General features: G+C 23.7%; 1 protein-coding gene across 2 annotated transcripts in view; it reads left to right on the forward strand.

The window, feature by feature from the left end:
* LOC129606191 (calbindin-32) overlaps positions 1-20,888 on the forward strand; it is a 75,965-nt gene that overhangs the window by 39,049 nt on the left and 16,028 nt on the right. For both annotated transcript variants that reach the window (XM_055516348.1, XM_055516349.1), the window contains exons 2-8: positions 2,659-3,075; positions 3,215-3,300; positions 9,127-9,216; positions 10,661-10,747; positions 11,938-12,078; positions 13,712-13,767; positions 14,428-14,473. In XM_055516348.1, coding sequence (XP_055372323.1) covers positions 2,931-3,075; positions 3,215-3,300; positions 9,127-9,216; positions 10,661-10,747; positions 11,938-12,078; positions 13,712-13,767; positions 14,428-14,473 — 651 coding nt within the window. In that variant the 5' untranslated portion in view covers positions 2,659-2,930. The remainder of the gene's footprint in view (positions 1-2,658; positions 3,076-3,214; positions 3,301-9,126; positions 9,217-10,660; positions 10,748-11,937; positions 12,079-13,711; positions 13,768-14,427; positions 14,474-20,888) is intronic.

Below are 20,888 nucleotides of genomic sequence, written 5' to 3' on the forward strand. Positions count from 1 at the left end.
TTGGAATTTTTGTTATTATTGAAATAATGCCAAATTTCATTTATGAAACTTTAAAATTTCATTTAATAAAGAAAACAAAAATTTTACAACATAATATTAAATTCAAAAATTGATTACACCTTCCGACGACCTGTAAGGCTAAATGCATATATGACAAACTAAAATGAATTTGAAATTGATTTAGAATTTTTTTTTCTTTAAATAATTGCATTACACAATTTTATTGCAACTCTTTCTAATAGAAGCAATAAAGTATACAATTCTTTTGAACTTTAAAAGATAAATTCTGTCGAAAATTTTTGCCATTTCTTTTTTGTGTTTTGTCATCTTGCCAAATTATGTTGTTCAGAAAGTATTTTAAATCATGCCGTGGCATTGAAGAGTGTTTGCTATTATTGGAGTTAAAAAGAGAAATATGAAGCTCATTATAGAACTAAAATTCCTAGTTGATTTAATATAAAATTAGAAAATTTTGCCAAAACAAGGGTAAGAGGAAATATTAGCTCTGATTAACGTCGACACCGAATAGTCAAGATAATTTTTATTGCATTTGGATTCTTTTTCGAATAAGGATTTTTCAGAAACTGATAATGATCATATACTTGATAAACACATAGATTTGGTGTTTCTTGGTTTTATTCTAGAGAGCAATATAACAAACTTAATTGACCTTTTAAGCTGATTCATTTGTTATTCATTGCGTTAACTTAATATTATTGTAGACAAAATACTCTACGTACCGTAAAATAATCAAATGGCAACTGATTCTCATACCGTATTATATAGGAATTTTTTCAGATTTCTCATTGCAAATCGAAAGAATTTCGAGTCGTAAAATATTGTTTTCTGAATTCAAAACAAATTATAGATGAGATAGCAGTGCACCGCGACCAGCGTATAAAGATCTGAGACCCACATGAGCTCGAGTTACTTCAAAGGTCCGACAACTAATTTACAACAAACTTATGAAATAATTAAATTTGTCTAATTTCGACATGTTATAGCCTTAACTTTCAAACAAATTATTATAAGCGGCATTAGGAAATTCTTTAAAATAAATTTTTAATCTCTGCTCCTATTCTAAGTTTTCTTATATTCCTAAATTAAATAAAATACGGTCAAATTAAATTTCTTTTTAAACAAAATTTATTCAAAGATGTATACTCAGTTACCGAATGATTGAATAAATTCAATCTTCAAACACTTATCGAAAATCAAATGCTTATACTTTTGTTCCTGTTCATAAATCTGAAAAACTTTTACTTTCTTAAACAAAACTTGCGAAAAAATTTCAGCAAACCATTCGTTAAAAGTGGAAAAGTAGCTGAAAATTGATTGAACATTAGATTAAAAACTAAAAATATAATTTTATTTTAATACTTTAATTTTAAATCAATTTTATTCCAAAACTTTAGAAAATCTGAATGGAAAAAGAAAAGGATTTCATTTCGCGTTCTTTTTTACGAAGTTTTTTTCCCCATCTTTTTGATTTAATAATTTTTCTACCATCATTTTTTTATATCAGTTGGAAAAATCTTGCAAAATCCTAAAAATATTTTGTTTTTAAGGATAAAATTCTCAAAAAACAAAAAGAAAAAACGAAAATTCTATTTTTCAAACTCAAACGAAAAACAAACATATTTGAATTAAACCAAGATTTGTAAACTAGCACATTTGCTTTAAACAAACAAGAGAAAATATTTTTGATAAAGTAATCGCCCACTTAATTTATTATGATTAATGGAGCAGAAATATTTTCATGTAATAAATTTTGCATACTTTTAGGGAACTTGGAATAAATAAATATTGCATACTTTTAGAGAGATGAGTTAAAATTAGTATTACTATTCGTATTTTTTTAAAAATTTGGAAAATGTGGCTTTTACAGTTTCAAAGCCGAAAACTCAAATCAAAATTAGGGAGTCGAAAGTTAAAATTTCTCTTATTTAGAGATAACGATAACTTGAAAAAGGAGAAAGGTCTGAAGAAACTTTGTTGCAATAAAACTAAACATTTAAAATTTTTGAAAATTGTTAATATTTCAGACTATATGTCTATGACGTGCTTCTTCATGTGCCGTATATTTACATTAAAGTTCGAAAAAAAAGAAACGAAAGGAATAAGACAACATTGAATACAAACCGATAACAGATGATTTCAATTATAGCCATTTAGCCGTTTTTATGTTTGCCTACATTATTTCATAGTATAAAAGAAAGAAGTTGCTACATTCTTGAGTTGACGGAAATTAATAAATTAAAAAATGCTGATAGTTTGAATAATGAATTTCCAAAAAATAGATCTCTTTTAGGATTTTGAGTAGACACCGCTTTGAGGTAGGACTGAATCAAAATAATAAGTAAATTTTTTTCTAGTTTTCTACGGAAATTCGCTAAAAATTGATTTAATTTTCAACCATACCAAATATTTTTCTTACCATTCGAATAAAATTCCATATGGCATTTATACATTTTTTATAGATGTTTCTATTTTAATTTTTTTTTACGAAATCTTTTCTTAAAAAAAAGAATAACTCACATACTTCTTATATACTTACTACTAGTTTTATTATGTATAAATATACATATGTATTAGCTATGTAGATTCTTACACACATTTATAATACGTGAATAATTTTTCTTTTCTTTCTTTTTGTAGAAATTCACAAAGAAATACAAAACCAGAAAAAGAAGGATACCCAAAAGTATAAATTAAGTGGAAAAATAGGATAATTTTTGTACATTTTCCCACACACAAATATCAGTCATATACATATACATATATATATATAATATTATATTTATATTTTACATACACATATATCATAAGGAAAAGTAGAAAACGAAAACCAAATTCGAAAATTAAAAAGACAAACAAAACTATAAGAGTTAATAAAAAGGAAAGTGAAAAAATAAAAGAAAAAAATTATCATGGATAATTCAGCAGCTGCAAAACGTGTACAAATAGAAAAAGCTCATAATTTTATGCGACAATATCGAGATCCAGAATCACGTGAATTAAAAAAATTATCTGCAAATCAATTTATGGATGTATGGAGTCACTATGATAAAGATGGTAAGTGTTAAGAATTAATAAAAAAATTTAAAAAAATACAAACAAATATGAAAATTTTATGAAAATCTTTTGAAATTTTCATTTCTTAAGCTTTTTTCCATTTGATGCATAATTTTTGATATTTAAAAATTATTTATAGCAAATGGTTATATTGAAGGAACTGAATTGGATGGATTTTTACGTGAATTTGTATCAAGTGCCAATGCAACAGATGTCAGCCCTGAAGTAAGTTTTAATTATTGTTAATTTCTCATTTCGATCGTTTTTTATTAGATTTTAAACTTACTTTGAATATAGTTAATTAATATTATTTTCTTACACAAAAGTTTAGAAATAAATCAGTAGAAGACACAAAGGCAACCTTCCGAAGCACATACTATTTCATATCCCAATAAAGCAATCGAGCATTCTTAATAAATGCTTAATATTTTTTTCAACCCCTTTAATACCTAATCTCTTTTCGGATAAGCCAATGATATTTTTCAGTTATACCTTTTAATCGTTAATTGCATAAACTATGGACAAAAAAGTACACTTTGCCATAATATATGAGCCGTCAATTTGTTGAGATATATAGTAGACAAAGTAAATCGAATTTCGAATCCACCAAATGGATGTTTTGTTAGTTTTATTGTCACAGCTTTTTTTTAATTCATGATTTTTTCCTAGCTCTCGTATATAAGGAATATTTGATTTAATTACGTATAATCCTAGTGATATTCAAATTTAGTATATCTAAATATTTTAATTTTCATTTAAATGTCATCTCAGAGAGAAAAGAATAAAAACTGTTAACTTGACTTCTTAAAATATAAGCTTATATGCTAATAGGTTGTGATAGATGGCATAAATTTTTATTGTTATTGAATTTTCCTGAATTTTTCATTATTATACGAGTAGAATTATTTTTGATTTTGTTTGAAGTTTTTCTTTCTCTAATCGATTAAACTACTGTTCACGTATAAACTCATATTATTTATATAATATATATCTACATAGGGATATTTGTATATAAATGTCGAAAAAGATTTTCTCAGAAATTTTTACCTAAATCTAAAACGAAAAGTCCCAGTACATTAACGTATTTCCACTTGATTTAAAAGTAATAATCAAATAAAAGGAATATTCCATAACTATTTGGTTGACACTTAAGGTAAATAATAGAACAAATATATACATATATATTTATATATATATATATATATATATATATATTTACATATGTCTGAATATTATTGTAAAGTTAAATAAAATTGTAATCCCAGAACTTAACTGACAAACCTTTGTGTGATTGCATACTTTGAGCGTAAGATAAATTTGAAAGTCACATAATAATCGAATTTTAAAGTTAATTAGATGATAAAATTTTATAAAATTAATTTTCTGATTAGACATTAATCAATTCCTTATTATTTTCTTAGAAATGTGACAAAGTCTAAAGTATTAAAAGTATTAGTTGTTGAAAATTGATATTTCGTTAACTTTTATAGGCGAAAACTGGGCAGCAAGAGAAGCAAAAAAGAATGTTTGTTCTAATGAAATTATTTATTCATAACAATTTGTTACTGTCTATGGAAGATGTTAAATTCAAGATAACGCAATTAAGTGAAAGCTATTACATTGTCTAGGGCAAGCACATTAGATAAATAGGTATCTCAGGTTTTTTTATGTTCAAAATTGCAGTTTTCCGTTTATTAAAAAGTTTTGTAAGGAATCGGAAAAATGAACGAGGCAGACATTTTGAAATTACTATCTAATCTTGTTTTTATAAATTTGTTCACAACATCGTAACGAATTTTCTTGATGCAATACGGTCGCCAACAAAAGAACAAAAAATATAATTAACATTGTATTTGTGAGACATTTTTGTGCCTGGTATTTGTAGATAATTATTGTATATATATATGTATAATAAAGTAGGATCTGACAAATTTATTACCCTCTCTTCTTTTTATAAATCTTTCTAATTTAATTTGTCTTCTATCTCATATTAACACCATTATAATAGAACAATTCATACGATAATATTTAATTTGCAACGTGTAATAGGCAATCAGGAAGCAGGTTAATTACAAGCAGTAATAGGCAATCTTATTCATATTGACTAATGTTAAACCAATAACACTTAAGTTTTAATATGTGTGTATATAACATTCATAATGAAATTATTTAAATACATAATTATAATAAAATTCGAATTTTTTATATGTAAATTAAAATTAATTTGATTTCCGTACATTCGCCATTCATTTTTCAATAATTTTCGTTTTTGTGTTTTTCTTTTCTTGAAAAGTGAAAATATTTTGAAAATAAAAAAAGATATTGAATAAATTAATGAATATACACACATACCTATTACGTATATTTTTAAACGTACATATTAATAATAATAAAGGAAACTTGAAATAAAGTGCTAGAATAAAAAGCTTAATATATTCCGTGCTTAGCATAAATTGTTACGAAAAGTGTACAAAGATGGTTAGAAGGAGACAAAAATGAAAACAATGAAAATTAAAATAATTTTGAAAATATTTTTTACTTTCATTACTTTAATAAAAGTACTGGAAAAGTGTATGTAAATATGTTTGCATACATGTACTTACCTTTAGTTTATTACCCACCACATTGCAACCAATAAGAGAAGAGATGTGATGACCACAAATTTTGCATGTCAAATTTTCGACGGAAACACGTTTGTTCCATACTAGGAAAACGAAAAGAAAACTAATATCTGCAAGTTTGTCAGTATCTAAAGTGAGGGTGAAGCGAAACTTTAGCTTCGGGTTAAAATTTGTATCTGAGAGTTTGAGTAGAATGGTTTGATCAACTTTTGACTATTTTTAGTGAAATAATCAGCAACTTTTTGCTCATATACATAGAGTAATAATCAACAACCAATCTCCTTGAAATTTTATACATATTTTCATTCTGGTTATTTAAATAACAAACCAGTATTTTTTTCAAGATTATTAGAATTTGGAAACAGAATTTTCATTAGAAAACAATTTTTCACTTTTTATCATGTCTAAGAACTAATTAACGAATTTATTAATCTCAAAAAATAAAGTTCTACTAAGAACCAATTTTATATTTTTCAAGGTATGTTAACATTAAAAAGCTAACTAGCATTCAAAGAATGCCAAATTTGCATTTAAAACACATTTTCATAATCTCATGCAAAATTTTAGTGACTCAAAACTTTAATAATGCTGTGCCCACGTAAGATTATTTTTTTTTGTTCTCGAAGTTTATTATACTCGTAGTAAGAAACATATTACGTACATAAAAGATTGGATTAATAGTTTATGTGCACAAATAATAGGGAAAATGTGAGAAATTTTAAAATTCTACTCTAGAAATTCTCTTCTAAAATCGAAAAAACCAAAATACTAAAAAATTATCGATTCACTTTAATTTTGTCTATGTTCGACAACCTGAATTTAGAATAAAAAAAATTCATAGTAAGTATGGGAGTTTTCGTTTATTTACGCTTCGCTAAAAGTTCTACATTATAACATAAATTTCTATGCCGAAACGTTGCACAACATGCAAAAACTTCTGTCAAGTTCTTTATATTTACGTAAAAACTTCTAAATAACGAGTCGCTTGAAAATGACATACATAAATGACATTGTTATGAAAATTAAAATTTTTAAAATAAAAAATAAAAAATCCCATGTATGCCAGCGAAAAAATTTAAACTAAATGGCTCCGTTAAACTAAATAGCTTTCTTTATTACAGAATGAATATTTCCAAACGCACTTTATTACAGCCAGTAATTTTCCAACGATCTATGTATCAGCTTACAGTTTTCGAACGTGCTTGAATTTAGAGCTGTTCTAAAATTGAATTATCGAAAACACCCTATATTCGAATATAATGCCAAAATTTCTTTCTTGGTTAACATTGAAAAGTTATTGTAGAGTGTAAATTCATCTAGGAACCGATTAATAATATTGAGCGCATATGATGCGGACGTTGTTAACACATTTTTATATACCGTTTTCCGGCAATACAATTCACTGACTATTTAAATATGTGTATCGCTTAAACTACTACTATCAAGATCAAATAAAAGAAAAAAATTAAATTGAAAAGTAGTTTTATGTTTAATTTCTCGTTAATTTAAGTTAAAAAGAAAACTTGGTTCAATTAAATCTTTCTTATAATGAAGTAATTTGCTTAGATCAGGAAACACATTCCGAAACTAGTAAAGTGAATTGTTCAAAATATTGAAAATTGTTCAACTGAAATAAAATCGAAATATTGTATTGAGTTTAAAAATCGAATTTTTCATTATTATATTCCAAACAATCAATTATCATCTCTCACATCATTTTCTTATTGTTGACACCATTAATGTAATGACAAACTAGAAAACAAATTTATAACATGTTTATTTTCTTTTCTCTTTTCTTTTGATTAATTCTATGGATAAAAAAAAAAGTATAAATTTTTCATAATAATGGATTCATAATACTCATAAAATAATAAGAAGAATAAGAAAAAAAGAAAAAGTTTTAAGTAATAATAAAGAAAGAAAAAAATTTTAGAGGAGAGGTTATCGTTTTAAGAGCACTTTTTTTGTCATCAGAAAATTATCTTTTCTCCTCTTTATACTTGTTAAGGAAGAAAAATCCTTTAACTCGATGTATACATGCACATAAGTACCCTCTTAAACAGATTCTTAGAATAATAGTGTTTTAATAAGAATATACACATATATATACATGTATATATATATAAATTTTGTATAGTATTCTACTTGAGAGTAAAAGAACGTTAATTCGGCAGATTATTTGGTGGAATTATTTTTTATACCTTTTTTATTTTATATTTTAAATAAATAAGAGAATTAAAGATTTCAGATTTTTATAATTTATTTTCTTTAAAATTACTTTAAGTCAATTATTATAATAAACGTTTTTAATAAAATTATTGAACCATTTAATTGGGTTAAGAAATTTTTATAATGGAATTTATTATATAGAAAATGCATAAAGAATGCAATATTTTTATTTATTCCCATATAATTTATAACACTATATAGAGGAGCTTATATCGAAAGGAGAATGGTATATCTCACATTTTTAATATTTTGGAAATTAATTATAGGATAAATTTAAAAGCATTTTAGAATAAAATATAGCCAAGAAGAAAATTTAGGTATTATTTTGTAGATAGTAGATAATGGTAAATGAAGAAATTATTTTGTAAGATGTTCAAAACGAAATTCAATAGTTAAATACTCTTACACTCTCTCAGTAGATCTAGGTCCCGACGTTAGCTTGATTTTTCTTTATATTTTAAAAATATCTCTGTAGTTTTAAAGCTGTTAAGGAAGATGTTACGGATATGTCTGCACATAGTAAAATGTAATAAAATTTCGGTTGGTTTGTCTACCTACCAACCTACTTCCTACCCACCTACTTATCGAAATATTAAAAATGTAATAAATTCTGCACTGGAAGACCTAGTAAACTGAAGGAGAATTAGCTAGAAAGATCTTGATGACGACTGCCATTCTATCGGATATAGGTTGTTCAATAGGGTAGTTCCTTTTTTTTCCCTCCTTAAAAATTTTTCGTCTTCAATAATTACAAAAGAGTTAGCGAGAGGAACTTAAGACAAAAACTTTTAATTTCTAGTTACAAAGCACATCCATTTCTGAATAGTCCATTAGAGTATTTGCCAAAAACGGAGTTTTTACATACCTAATTTGATAAATTAATGTTATTACAAAATATTTTTAAATTATTTATTATGTTAGATAGAACGTTTTTCTCATAAGACTCCCGATATATTCGGACATATATGTAGTACATAATGTGCATTTTCTTATATGTTATTAAAATGATGACTATCGTAAAATACCATAATATACTTTAAAAGTTGAAATAAATTATTTTTAGAAGAAAAAACACGATCTAATTCAAATAAATTGCTTAGTTTGTTAGGAATTTGAAAAATTTTTTAAAAATATTAGATTATGACAAATAAAAAATAAAAAAAAAAATTATTTTATTATTTTCACAATTTTTTTGCAAAAGGCTGTAACAGATACAATGTTGGCTGAATTGAAATCATGTTTTATGGAAGCATATGATGACAATCAAGACGGGAAAATTGATATAAGAGAAGTAAGTACATGTATGCATGAAATATCTTATAATAAAATAAAATTTCGGCAATTTGAATTTAGTTAAAAAAGATAAGAAAAATAAAAATATTGATAAAACTTTCAAAGGATATATTTTTCCCTGTAAAAATTTCAAAAATGTTAAAAAGTTTTACATAAAATTTTTGTTCAAAAATAAAAATTTTATCAATAGTATTATTTCAATCAATATATAATTACATTTGTATTGGTAATAATAATCTGTTGACATTTAAATTAAATTTCATGTCATTTCAATAATTTCAAACATATACATAAATGTACCTATATATGTATGTATATGTGCGAGTACTGTGTGAAATTATTGAAAAATAAAATCAATTTAAAATAAATAAATAAGAAATTTTTTCTTGTGTTGAGGGTAAAAACTTTTATTTACTTTTCTAAAAAAATAAAATCAATTATTTTACATAAAGTGATAATTTTTTTTTTTTATTTTACTTTATGCCACGTCACATATAAAACTTTTATGTAGGACACTGTTCTCACAGCACCTTCTTTCACAAGTGAATTATTTCACCTGTTTGTTTTTTTATTTTATAAATTCTTTTACGTATAATAATTCTAAAGTAGAAAATAGGTCTTCTCTTTCTTATAATATCTTAAGTGATATACAAATAGGAAATTACCGAGGTTATTGTAACAAATATTTCTGGAAATACAATTAAACTACACATATGGCTGGATACATAGTAAGCCTTGAATGAAATCAAAACTCGACCTGAAATAATATACGACGCAAAAGTGCTGCAATACGATAATACTAAAACATCTCAACTTTATGTTCTGGTATTTAATTGCGATGGTTCAGTATTTATCTTCTATTTTGAACCAAGTCGATAAAATGGTGACTGAAATTAAAATAAACAAAATTTTACATATTACAAAAATTCAAATGAAGATTAAATTTTATATTACAAATGACAGAAGTTCAGCGCAAATATAAATATGTAGTTATTCAGTGAAACCTTCACCAAAGGTTTTTTGCGTCAAATTTTTAGATATGACGCTTTTTTTGTATTTGCCGCAAAAATATGCCATACTTTAGTTAAATATTATCAATGGCAAATCACTTACAATGAAAAAATTATTTTAAAAGGTATAGAGAAAGCAATGTTTTCATACAATAATATCACAATAATTCACAATTAAATTCACAATTTCAGAGCTATGATTAATGTTAAATAGCTTAATTAATCGAGCAGTATTTCACTTCTGATCATTTTATTAACAGATGGCAGTAAATTTAATTAAAATTATTACCATAACGTAAATTTAGTAGAATTCTAAAAGAGAATTTAACTGTTCAATTTATATTCTAAATTGGAAATATTTTTTTTTAATTTTTACGTAATTGAATTGTCGTTAAATAATTTATTCTTTTCTCCTCTAAATTATATTTTCAGCTTGCTCAACTTTTACCAATGGAAGAAAATTTTCTATTACTTTTTCGATTTGATAATCCATTGGAATCAAGTGTAGAATTTATGAAGGTAAGTTATTTATAAAATTCATAAATGAAAAATCTTAATCTTGAATTTAGACAACAATGTTGAAAAATTCAATATCAGAACCAAAACTTATTTAGTGTAGGCGGAGCTCATTTCCATTTTGTTACACATATTAACTACAATCTCGTAATAAAAATTTAGAATTTTTAAATAGTAGAGAGTAGGTATCAAAAAATAAAGTTCCTAAATTTTGTTAATTAGTTGAAACAAATAAAAATTAAGTGAACCGTTTGTAAAAAAAAAAGAACAAAAAATACAATGTTCTCGGATCGTTAGCTTTCCCCTCAATCGCGAATATTGTACAAAATGCTTTAAAAAATTATGTGAAACAATATATCAAAAAGCATTTTATTTTTCACTATACTTTTTATTCTTCAGAACATGTTGTGATTATACCTAAATACCATTGTACATACATATCTGCAGACATATATACAAACTACATGGTATGAAAATAAACTTTCTACAATTTTAGTAAAAATAAAAGTTCTCGTATATATGAAGTATTTTCATACTTTTTTAAAAAATTGTTTGCTTCATATTTGTATGTACCCACATACATATATATATGTTTACAAAATCCCAATATTTATAGTTTCATCTGGCTGGTAACTTGGTACTATTACTATAATACTATATGATTCTTCATTGATCACGTTCTAAATTAGTCATAAATTTTGAGGAATTTTTATTGTGTGTAAAATTCTTCTCATATGCTTACAACAATCATAATTTAAATGATTTGTAAAATATTACACTAAAATATACTTGTAAATAATATCATGGAATTTAGATAGGGTTTAGTAAAAGAAGAAGATGATTTTTATTTATTTTTTTTTCTTTTAGATTTCTACGAGTACATGTTTAATGTTCATTTAGAATATTATATAAAAGTAAATATTTATATAATGTCGGTATAAACTTAATAATTTTCAGTTTTCGTCTTTCTAGTAGTTTAAAAGGATGAGCGTAAATGAATTAAAAATCTGTAGATATTTTAAAATTTAACATATTTAAAACATAAAAATTTGCCTACTTCTAAGGGTGGGTGCGAATTATCAATAAATTCCCATAATGACAATTGTAACATTAATTGACATTTTTGATGTATTTATTAAACATTTCTTAAAATCGTAGATTAAATATTATTTTTGTGTTTTTATCTAAAACAGATATGGCGAGAATATGATACAGATAATAGCGGTTACATTGAAGCAGATGAATTGAAAAACTTTTTACGTGATCTTCTGAAAGAAGCAAAAAAAATTAATGATGTATCAGAAGATAAACTTATCGAATATACGGATACTATGGTAAGTGAAATAAATTTTAGTGATATTTCTCGGACGTAAAGAAATCAAAAGAAAAAATTAAAATATAATTTTTATTTGCAATGTTTAACACTAAGATTATGAAGACTGACTATCTTCAATGTTTCTCAAGTATTAAGATATTTGTGTATGAGCGGCCTTCATTGTAGTAACAAATATTCTAAAATTAAAAGTATTCATTCTGATTTTTGACTTCGAAATTTTAACTAATAACCGAAGACCCTGTATTGTAAAGGTTATTAAATGTATATTAGTTTTCATTTGTTCGTTTGTACGTTTATCTTTAATTCTATTTGAAATTTTTGAAATTATTCTCCACATATACGAGTACAAAATATTAAGGTACACAAATCAGGAATTTTATTTTTATTTACAATGTTAAAAGTTCATACAGTGCTTTAGAGATTATTGAATTCTCTTTACTGTAATAAATTGTGCAAATTATAAATAACCATACATTGTAATGCATATATTAAGTAATGTATAGTAAAAAGTATTTTAGTCAGATAAGTAGTTATGTATAGTACAATAATTGTGTAACTGTTATTCTTTTATTTTGCTGTGATATTGTCAGTATATACATTATGCATAAAGGGCATATGAAAATATTTTAATTTTAAAATTTTAAAGAAATTCTTAATCGAATTATTGAAGAAAGTATGTTTTTACCTGTACAAAGACCTACTCATTATAAATTTAATGCAATGTTTTAAATTTTGTTCCAAGCTTTCAAAAATAACAATAACATATAAATTTTACTTGCTTTCAAAAATTCTAGATAAATAATTGAATATTCAAAAAAAAAATTTATTTTGCCTAAAAAAATATTTTCCATAGAACGAAATTCTCACTAAAATGCCTTCTTGAAGCTATAATATCTTTAAGATATTATAGCTTCAAGAAGGCATAATATAACATTATAAGAAGCTATAATATAACATTAATTAAAATAATTTTAAAATCGGTAAAGGTGGAAAGTTTCACAATCATCGTTTTTATTGCAAGACAATGTCAGTTAATTAATTTTTTGATCGAACAAATATTTGGAACAATTCTCCTTTTCAAAATTTTAATATGTTGTATCTCTTCTGAATGGCAAGTCCAAATTGTTGAAAATTTTTGGAGTATAGGCTGTAAATATCAGCAAATATTTTATTTTATTATCAAGAAACTTTATACTACCTCTTATCTCTTTTATCGTCTTTTAAATAAACAAAAATTTTAATCTTTTAATTTTTCATATTTTCAATCAACTTACGAACAATATAACAACTTTTTCCGAATAACTCATCTATAACAATCAAAATATTTTTTTTTGATTTATTCACATATTCTAAGAACTTCTCCTTAATGTATGCAATAGAATTCGAGTGTGAATTTTTCACTCTTACCTTCAAAAATGTCTTATGTCAAATACTTTTACAAAATAAAATTTCCTATATTAAATATTCAATTAGTTTGATTAACGTTTTAAATACATCCTGGCAAAAAATATCAAATAAATATAAATTAATTTTAGAAATATTATTAAATATGAAAAACTATAGGTATTAATATTTTTACAAAACCACATAAATTCAACACAAATATTATATATTTTTAATATATTTCACAGCTTCATGTTTTTGATTCTAATAAGGATGGTCGATTACAATTATCTGAAATGGCAAAGTAAGTAATTAATTACAAACTAAAAAAAAAATGTAACAGGTTTTTATAAAAATAAAAAAAAAAATTAAAATATTAAATTTTACCTTTTCATATTAACTTTTTATGAAAATTAAAATTCACCTTTAAAAATTCGAAACTTTTTTCTGTTTTTCTTTTATTTTCATATATGATCGCCTTCTATATAAAAAAAAATAAAATTAAACTCTACAACTACTACAACAACAACAACAACAACTACAACAACATTCAACATTGAAAAACACATCCTTTCACTACTCAAATTTTATAAAATGAAATATATCTATATATATATATATGTATATATATATACTCATATATAAATTATAACCTACAACATAAAACGTAAATTTAAAAATTAAAAAAAAAAAAAAACACCTACATTAAAAATTCTCTTCGGTTTCGTTCTTATTGTTCTACTATAATTTTTGCTATTATATGAAAATGCTTCGAATGCGCTATTAATTTACAAATTTGCTTATTGTTGGTTTTTTGGAACTTATGATATGAAACTTGAAATTATTTTCTTATATAATATTTAAATAAAAAATCAAAAATTTAAAAACGTTTAAAAAAAAAATAAACAAACCAAAATCCGAAAAAAACCGAAAACTACACTGTGATTGAAATCGTATTTGACAGGCTTTTACCAGTCAAAGAAAATTTTCTTTGCCGTCAAGTGTTCAAGGTGAGTAAAATTAAATAAAAGAAGTAAAGAATAACAAAAAAAAAGAAATATACAATAGTAGAGATTTTTTATTCAAATTATTTATTTTCATTTTTAATTACTGTTAAAATCTTTATTATTATTGTTTTCTATATATATATACAATATAAAAGGATGAATTGAACAACAACTCAAATAAGTAAAAGTATACATGTAAACAAAAGAAAATATGAACGTACATTATGTATGTGTGTATTATTCTACAACATCTAATACATGTGTATGATGTATATTAAATATGTGGGTACATCACACAATACCTTATCTTGTCTCTTCTTATTTTATGACATGTTTAATAATAATCAAAGTTTTTTTTAAGTGACTTTTTTGTGAAACAATTAATGTGTGAAACATCTGCTACAATCTCTTTTTAACTTCCATAACAAAACACATAAAGACATAAACAATAGATTAAAAATATAATGACATATATTTATACTATATAAAACAGTTACTTCTCATAATAAATAAAAAGTTTAGTAACTAAATCACAATATATAAATATTCACGTACAGTGAAACTCTTTTATAATTACTTCAAAAATAGAGATAATAGAGAATTTAATCTTTTCTTATTCCAGATGCGGAGTTATTCTTATATATGAGAAAATAATCTAGACATAAATTTAAAATGGGTATATAAAAAAAATTTTTTGAATATTTATTGAAGTTCATTGAAATATAAAATTCTGATAATTAGAATTGCATTTCAAATAAAATCTTAATTTTCGATTAAATTGTTTAATGGAAGAGTTTGATTTAAAGAAAAATAGGTGACAAGTTTATCTGTGAGTTTATGAAATGTTATTGATACAAATATGCTTAAGTCGAGTTTTAAGGTTGTCATTTTAATCAAAAACTATTCTAGTTTTTTTTTTCGCATGGTACCATAAAATTTAATTAATATATGTATCAACCAATTAAACAAAAATACTATATTATATTACTATACAAATAGTAATTTTATTCAAAAATTTATTCTTTACTATAAACCCAACTTATTCAAAAGACAGTTTTCCGATTAAGGCAATATTTCGTTAAAATCACTGGATTGAGCTCCGTATAAGTGCATTAATTATAAAGAAACACTATTTAAAGTAGTTGCATATGTATGGATCATACTGTACTTGTATATTATAATGAATATACAGTGGATCTTATACAATTATTTGTACAAAAAGTATAACATAATTTGATTAAAATTAAAATTTTAAACTCATTTATTTAAAAATTTATGTTGAGATCTCATAAAATTTCAAAGTATACAAAATAATTATAAAATTTTTAATTAAGTAGGAATACACGAGGGTTTCATTATTATTTATCGTTTATAAATCGATAAATAATATCATTAACTTAAATAATTTTACAATTATAATAATTTTAATACAATAAAATAATTAGGAAATCATGAAGTAATTTAAATGAAAAAATTTGTTATCTTTTCATTGTCTAACATTCTAACTTCCTTCAAAAATAAAATTAGAAAATATAGCATTAAAAAAATTTTATTTTAACATCTTAATTTTTTTTCTTCCTTTTAAGCTTTCTGTTATACTCTTATTCTATTTGAAAAAAATTTAAATTTTTATTGCAAATTATTGACATTTTCTTAGAAAACAAAACGAAAATTCATATTTTCTAGGGGCTTACAGGCAAATATTATTGACAACACATGTTTGAACACTTCAACTAAATAATTCGAATCGCAACAAAGTATGAATAAAAGAAAAGTATAACAATGCATGTATGCGTACAATGTATTTGTTTTTTGGCAAAACTATAATACATTTCATAAGAAATTGGGGTGAACGTTTAGTAAAAAAAACTTTTCACTTAAAAACTTAAAAAAAAATTAAATTTAAATAATTTTAACAATGTAGTTTTAATGATACTCAAACAATATACAATATGATGCGGTGCACTTTAAAAAATATACGAATATCAGTAAAGAAATCAATATTTTTCTAAAAGAAAATATTCAAAATTCCAATAAAATATTCTATTTAAAAAATTCCTCAATTTTTGTTTTGATTATTTTTTTTGCGGTAGTTTTATTTTGCAGCATATAGTTTTAATATCGTAAATCGATTTGAAAATATACCAATTATTTTAAGGAAATATGATAAAAAAAAATGCAAATTATTTTGAAGTAGGTTGACTTTGTTTTTCAAATTCTTTAAAATTTCTAAGTGGTTTAAGAATACGAGTACAAACGATTTTCCAGGGAAAGTCCTTTGAAATAACACAAAATTTATGAAAGATACGGAATATTATGTAATATAATAACACCGTAAATATTTGAATTTTAAATTATAAAATCAAATAGAAAATTTCATTCTTTAAATTGATTTTCAATAATAGTTGTAGTTAGGGCAAAAAATTCTTCACAAAATATTATGTAAATTATTTATACATTATGTATACATTTTCATTTTACGTGCACTGTATATACCGCACATACATTATAATAATAGCATATAATTCAATATTTTACAATTCATATGTACATAAATATTATGTTATGTTAAATCGTCCTTTTTATTACATTTTGATTTTCCACAAATTTTTACCACAAATTTATTACTAAAATAAAAAAAAGAAAAAAATTTAAAGTTTCCGCAATTTGTTACATAAATTACAATAAATTTTATTATGATTTACCAAATCGTATTACAAAAGTTTTTTAATTTACTCGTTAAATATCCAAAACAATATATATATATATACATATATATATGCGTATAAAAGGAGAAACGAAATGAAAAGAAAAATCAAGATTTTCTTTTAAATAATGAGTTATGACTTCACGATTTTGATGATATCCTTAACAAAAACCTTTCAAAAATTTTTATTATAGCTATTCAAAAGTCTCGTGATACTTTAACTTGTTGCATGACTTAACATTCATATACACAATAACATAATAATAATGAAATGTTCAGATTAAAATAAATATGTAATCAAGAAATATATACATATATACTCATATATAGGTATTTGCTTGCATATATATATATATATTTAATTAAGCATATGTATACATGAATATAATATTAAGATTCAGGATATTTATTCTCCCCCAATAATGTTTTAATGATTTTTTTTTTTCTTTTCTTATATATAAAGAATATTTGTTTTTTATGATTAACCATAAAATAAAAGAAAATTTACAAAAAAAGAATATATAAATAAAAAAAAATATAAAATCAAGGTTATTCTGTATAAGTTTAAGGTACATACATATATATATGTGTATACGTGTAAATTGACATATACATATAAGATGAAAATTGACTTAAATGAAGACCTTCTAGATATAGTAATAAAAGTTAATGAATATTATTTGAAATTATATGTATGTATGTGTGTAGGTTTTAAATAAAAAAAAATACGATATACTTAATAGGTAATATAAAAAGTTTCAAAAAGTATGTGAGTATATCATGACATGAAAGTATAATTGTCTATAATATACTATATTAAAAAAGTGGACATACATTATACTTTTTTACCTTATTCTCATAGTCAAATTGCACTGTGTCAGATTTTATATTGACATATTAAATTTATAAGTCAACAAAACACGCATAATGTACACATCACGAATTTCAATTTATTTAATAAAAAACAATGATTTTTAAAGTTCAGTCATAATATGTATGAGTATGTACACGTGATACCTTGGATAAATAGAAAATTATCGTCAATTTACAGATTCGGTCTATAATCACATTACACTGTCCACTTGTTTCATCGATGTATTTCTCTTTAATTTTGTATATGCACCATAGAAATGGTCAAGCTTTGAAATTAATTCATCATCAGCTCACTTATCACGTTTGTAATTATCACATGTTCCAGAATAGCATTTGTCATATTTAAACAATCTACTTGAAATCTCAAAATAGTATAATAATACGAATAATAAACAATGAATTAGTTCATGTGATAACTTATTTTTGCTAATAGAACAATTGAAAATTTTATAAAAATTTATTTTTAAATATTAAAATATTTTAATTGGTACTGAAAAAACAAAATTCTGATGTGGTAAGCACAACCTATCGCAATGTGTATTGTTTAATATAGCGAAAATGTAAAAGAATATTAAGAAGTGCTCCAAATCCATAATGTCCATGTGCCCATCCTAATTCCTTAAAAAGTCCGCCAGTTAGTTGCAGTAACAACCAGAACTCAAACATTACATTTCAAGAAATTCCGTCAATTAGTTCCGTAGATAAGAGTTAAATCGACCAACAGTTCGGTTTTCGTGCCCTGATTTTTTCAAAAACAATATTGGTCCATTGTTTTCATACCCCGAAATTAAATATTTAAATTCAAGAAAAGCCAAAGTAAATTGACATATGTATAAAAATTCATGGAAATCAGTTTAGCGGAACTTCAGAAACACGCTTGTACACACAGAGCGACATACCAACATCTGTCTAAAAGTAGTTTATTTACGCTTCTCTACTATGGAGAAGTGCGTTCCCACCGAAAATTCGTTATCTGAATCAATCCTTATTATATGCGATACCGTCGGTAATTACCATTATGCTTTATTTATTATAAAAATGAGTTATTAGACCAAAGAAACTTTATAATATTAAATATATTTTCGTTATGTTTGCTTTTTATGTGCTCACATACGTAAAAATTCATATATGCGGAAAAGCAATTTTATTATACGCATATTATCTGGTCTATTATACATATTTAAAGAATACGAAATTAAGTTCTATATATAGTACCATAATTTATAATTTATTCTAAACATACGTTCACGAATATATTATGACGTTTAAATGTAAATCATATGTACACATATGTATGTATGTAATTAAGCTAGAAAATAAATTTGTGTAAATCAGAATTAATTCTAGCAGACAATTTGGGTATGAAAAATAAATTAATAATAAATAATAATTTGGTAAATAAATACTAAAATTATTTTCGCTATACGTAATAGTATGCGCATTTAAAAATATAATTCCACTTTATTGAAGTAAATCTGACTGACGTATTAGAAATAGAGTACGTACATTTTTTGTTTTGGCAAGAAATTTATTTACAAAAGATTACCCTGTAAGCCGAAAACGTTATCAAATAAATTTCGCAAATATTTAAAATGTTATTGGTTTAACTATATACGGTTATGACGTTTTACTGTTATTTTTCTGCCGAAACATAGAGAATTATTATATAACTGGGACATAATATAAATTTTCACATTTTTCACAATAATTTAATAGGAAAAAATAAATATGCCATGTATTCAATAACAAATTTTATTAAAACTCTAAGAAATTCTGACATATGTAGGCTGGCAGCTTCAAACTTTTTAAGGAAAGTAGTACTGCAATAGATTTGAAAATATCGAAAATTTAACAGCCAATGAGATATCACTATAAGTTTTTGCATACGGCGCCAATTATTGCTTCCAGGACAGTATTTTTAATATAAAATTAAAATTTTTAATATAACCATGTTTTTTTTTTTTAATTCATTTAGAATTTTTTTTGTTTTCATAATTTTTCCTAATCAACTTGGCTTATTGGGTTTTCTAATATTTACGTTAATACCATTCAATGCGTATGATTTATCACTCTTTTTGATTGTATGAAGAACTTAATAAATATGGGGTATGAATCTTCATATATATGTATGTAAATATATAAGAAAATATTTTTATTAAAATATAAATAAAACCTTTTTCCGGAAATTATTCAAACCAATTATCTAAAAATACAACTATCGATTTCCTCAATTATTGGTTAAATCTGTTTTCTATCAATTTCTGATTAATTTTGGTTTTTTTTTTGGCATATGAATAAAATATGAAATATTTACAAATTATGTTAAAATTAACTTCTTCTTTGTTATTTAATACCGTATAATAAAACTAGAATTTTAGACAAAAATACTTTTCAATATGAATTAATTTTAATTTTATAAATAATTTTTTTATAAAGAGTTCGGACAAGACCACGCAAATTAATTTTTAATTTATGTAAATATTTTATGTAAAAATTACATTTGGCAATTTTTTGGTGTAAAAATTCAAAATTTTAAATTTATGTTAATTGAAAGCATTACAAAAATTTTGTAACATTTTACAACGTTTATTAAAATTAATCAAAAAAAAATTTTTTTTTATAATTTCATCATATTTCATTCTCTGAACCTTATATACCTAAGTGTTTTAAAAAAAAAGGATCAAATTATAATTAGATTTCTTATGTATAATTAACGCGCTTATTCTAATGAATTTTTATTTACTTTTTCTTTTCAATCTGTACTTTCTAACCTACAGTGCACTTATTATGTACGCACACTCATATATATATATAATATTTCCGGGTTTATTCAAATTA

Source organism: Condylostylus longicornis, unplaced genomic scaffold (assembly GCF_029603195.1).
Source record: "Condylostylus longicornis isolate FDR11 unplaced genomic scaffold, ASM2960319v2 ptg000018l, whole genome shotgun sequence".
Lineage (NCBI taxonomy): Eukaryota > Metazoa > Arthropoda > Insecta > Diptera > Dolichopodidae > Condylostylus > Condylostylus longicornis.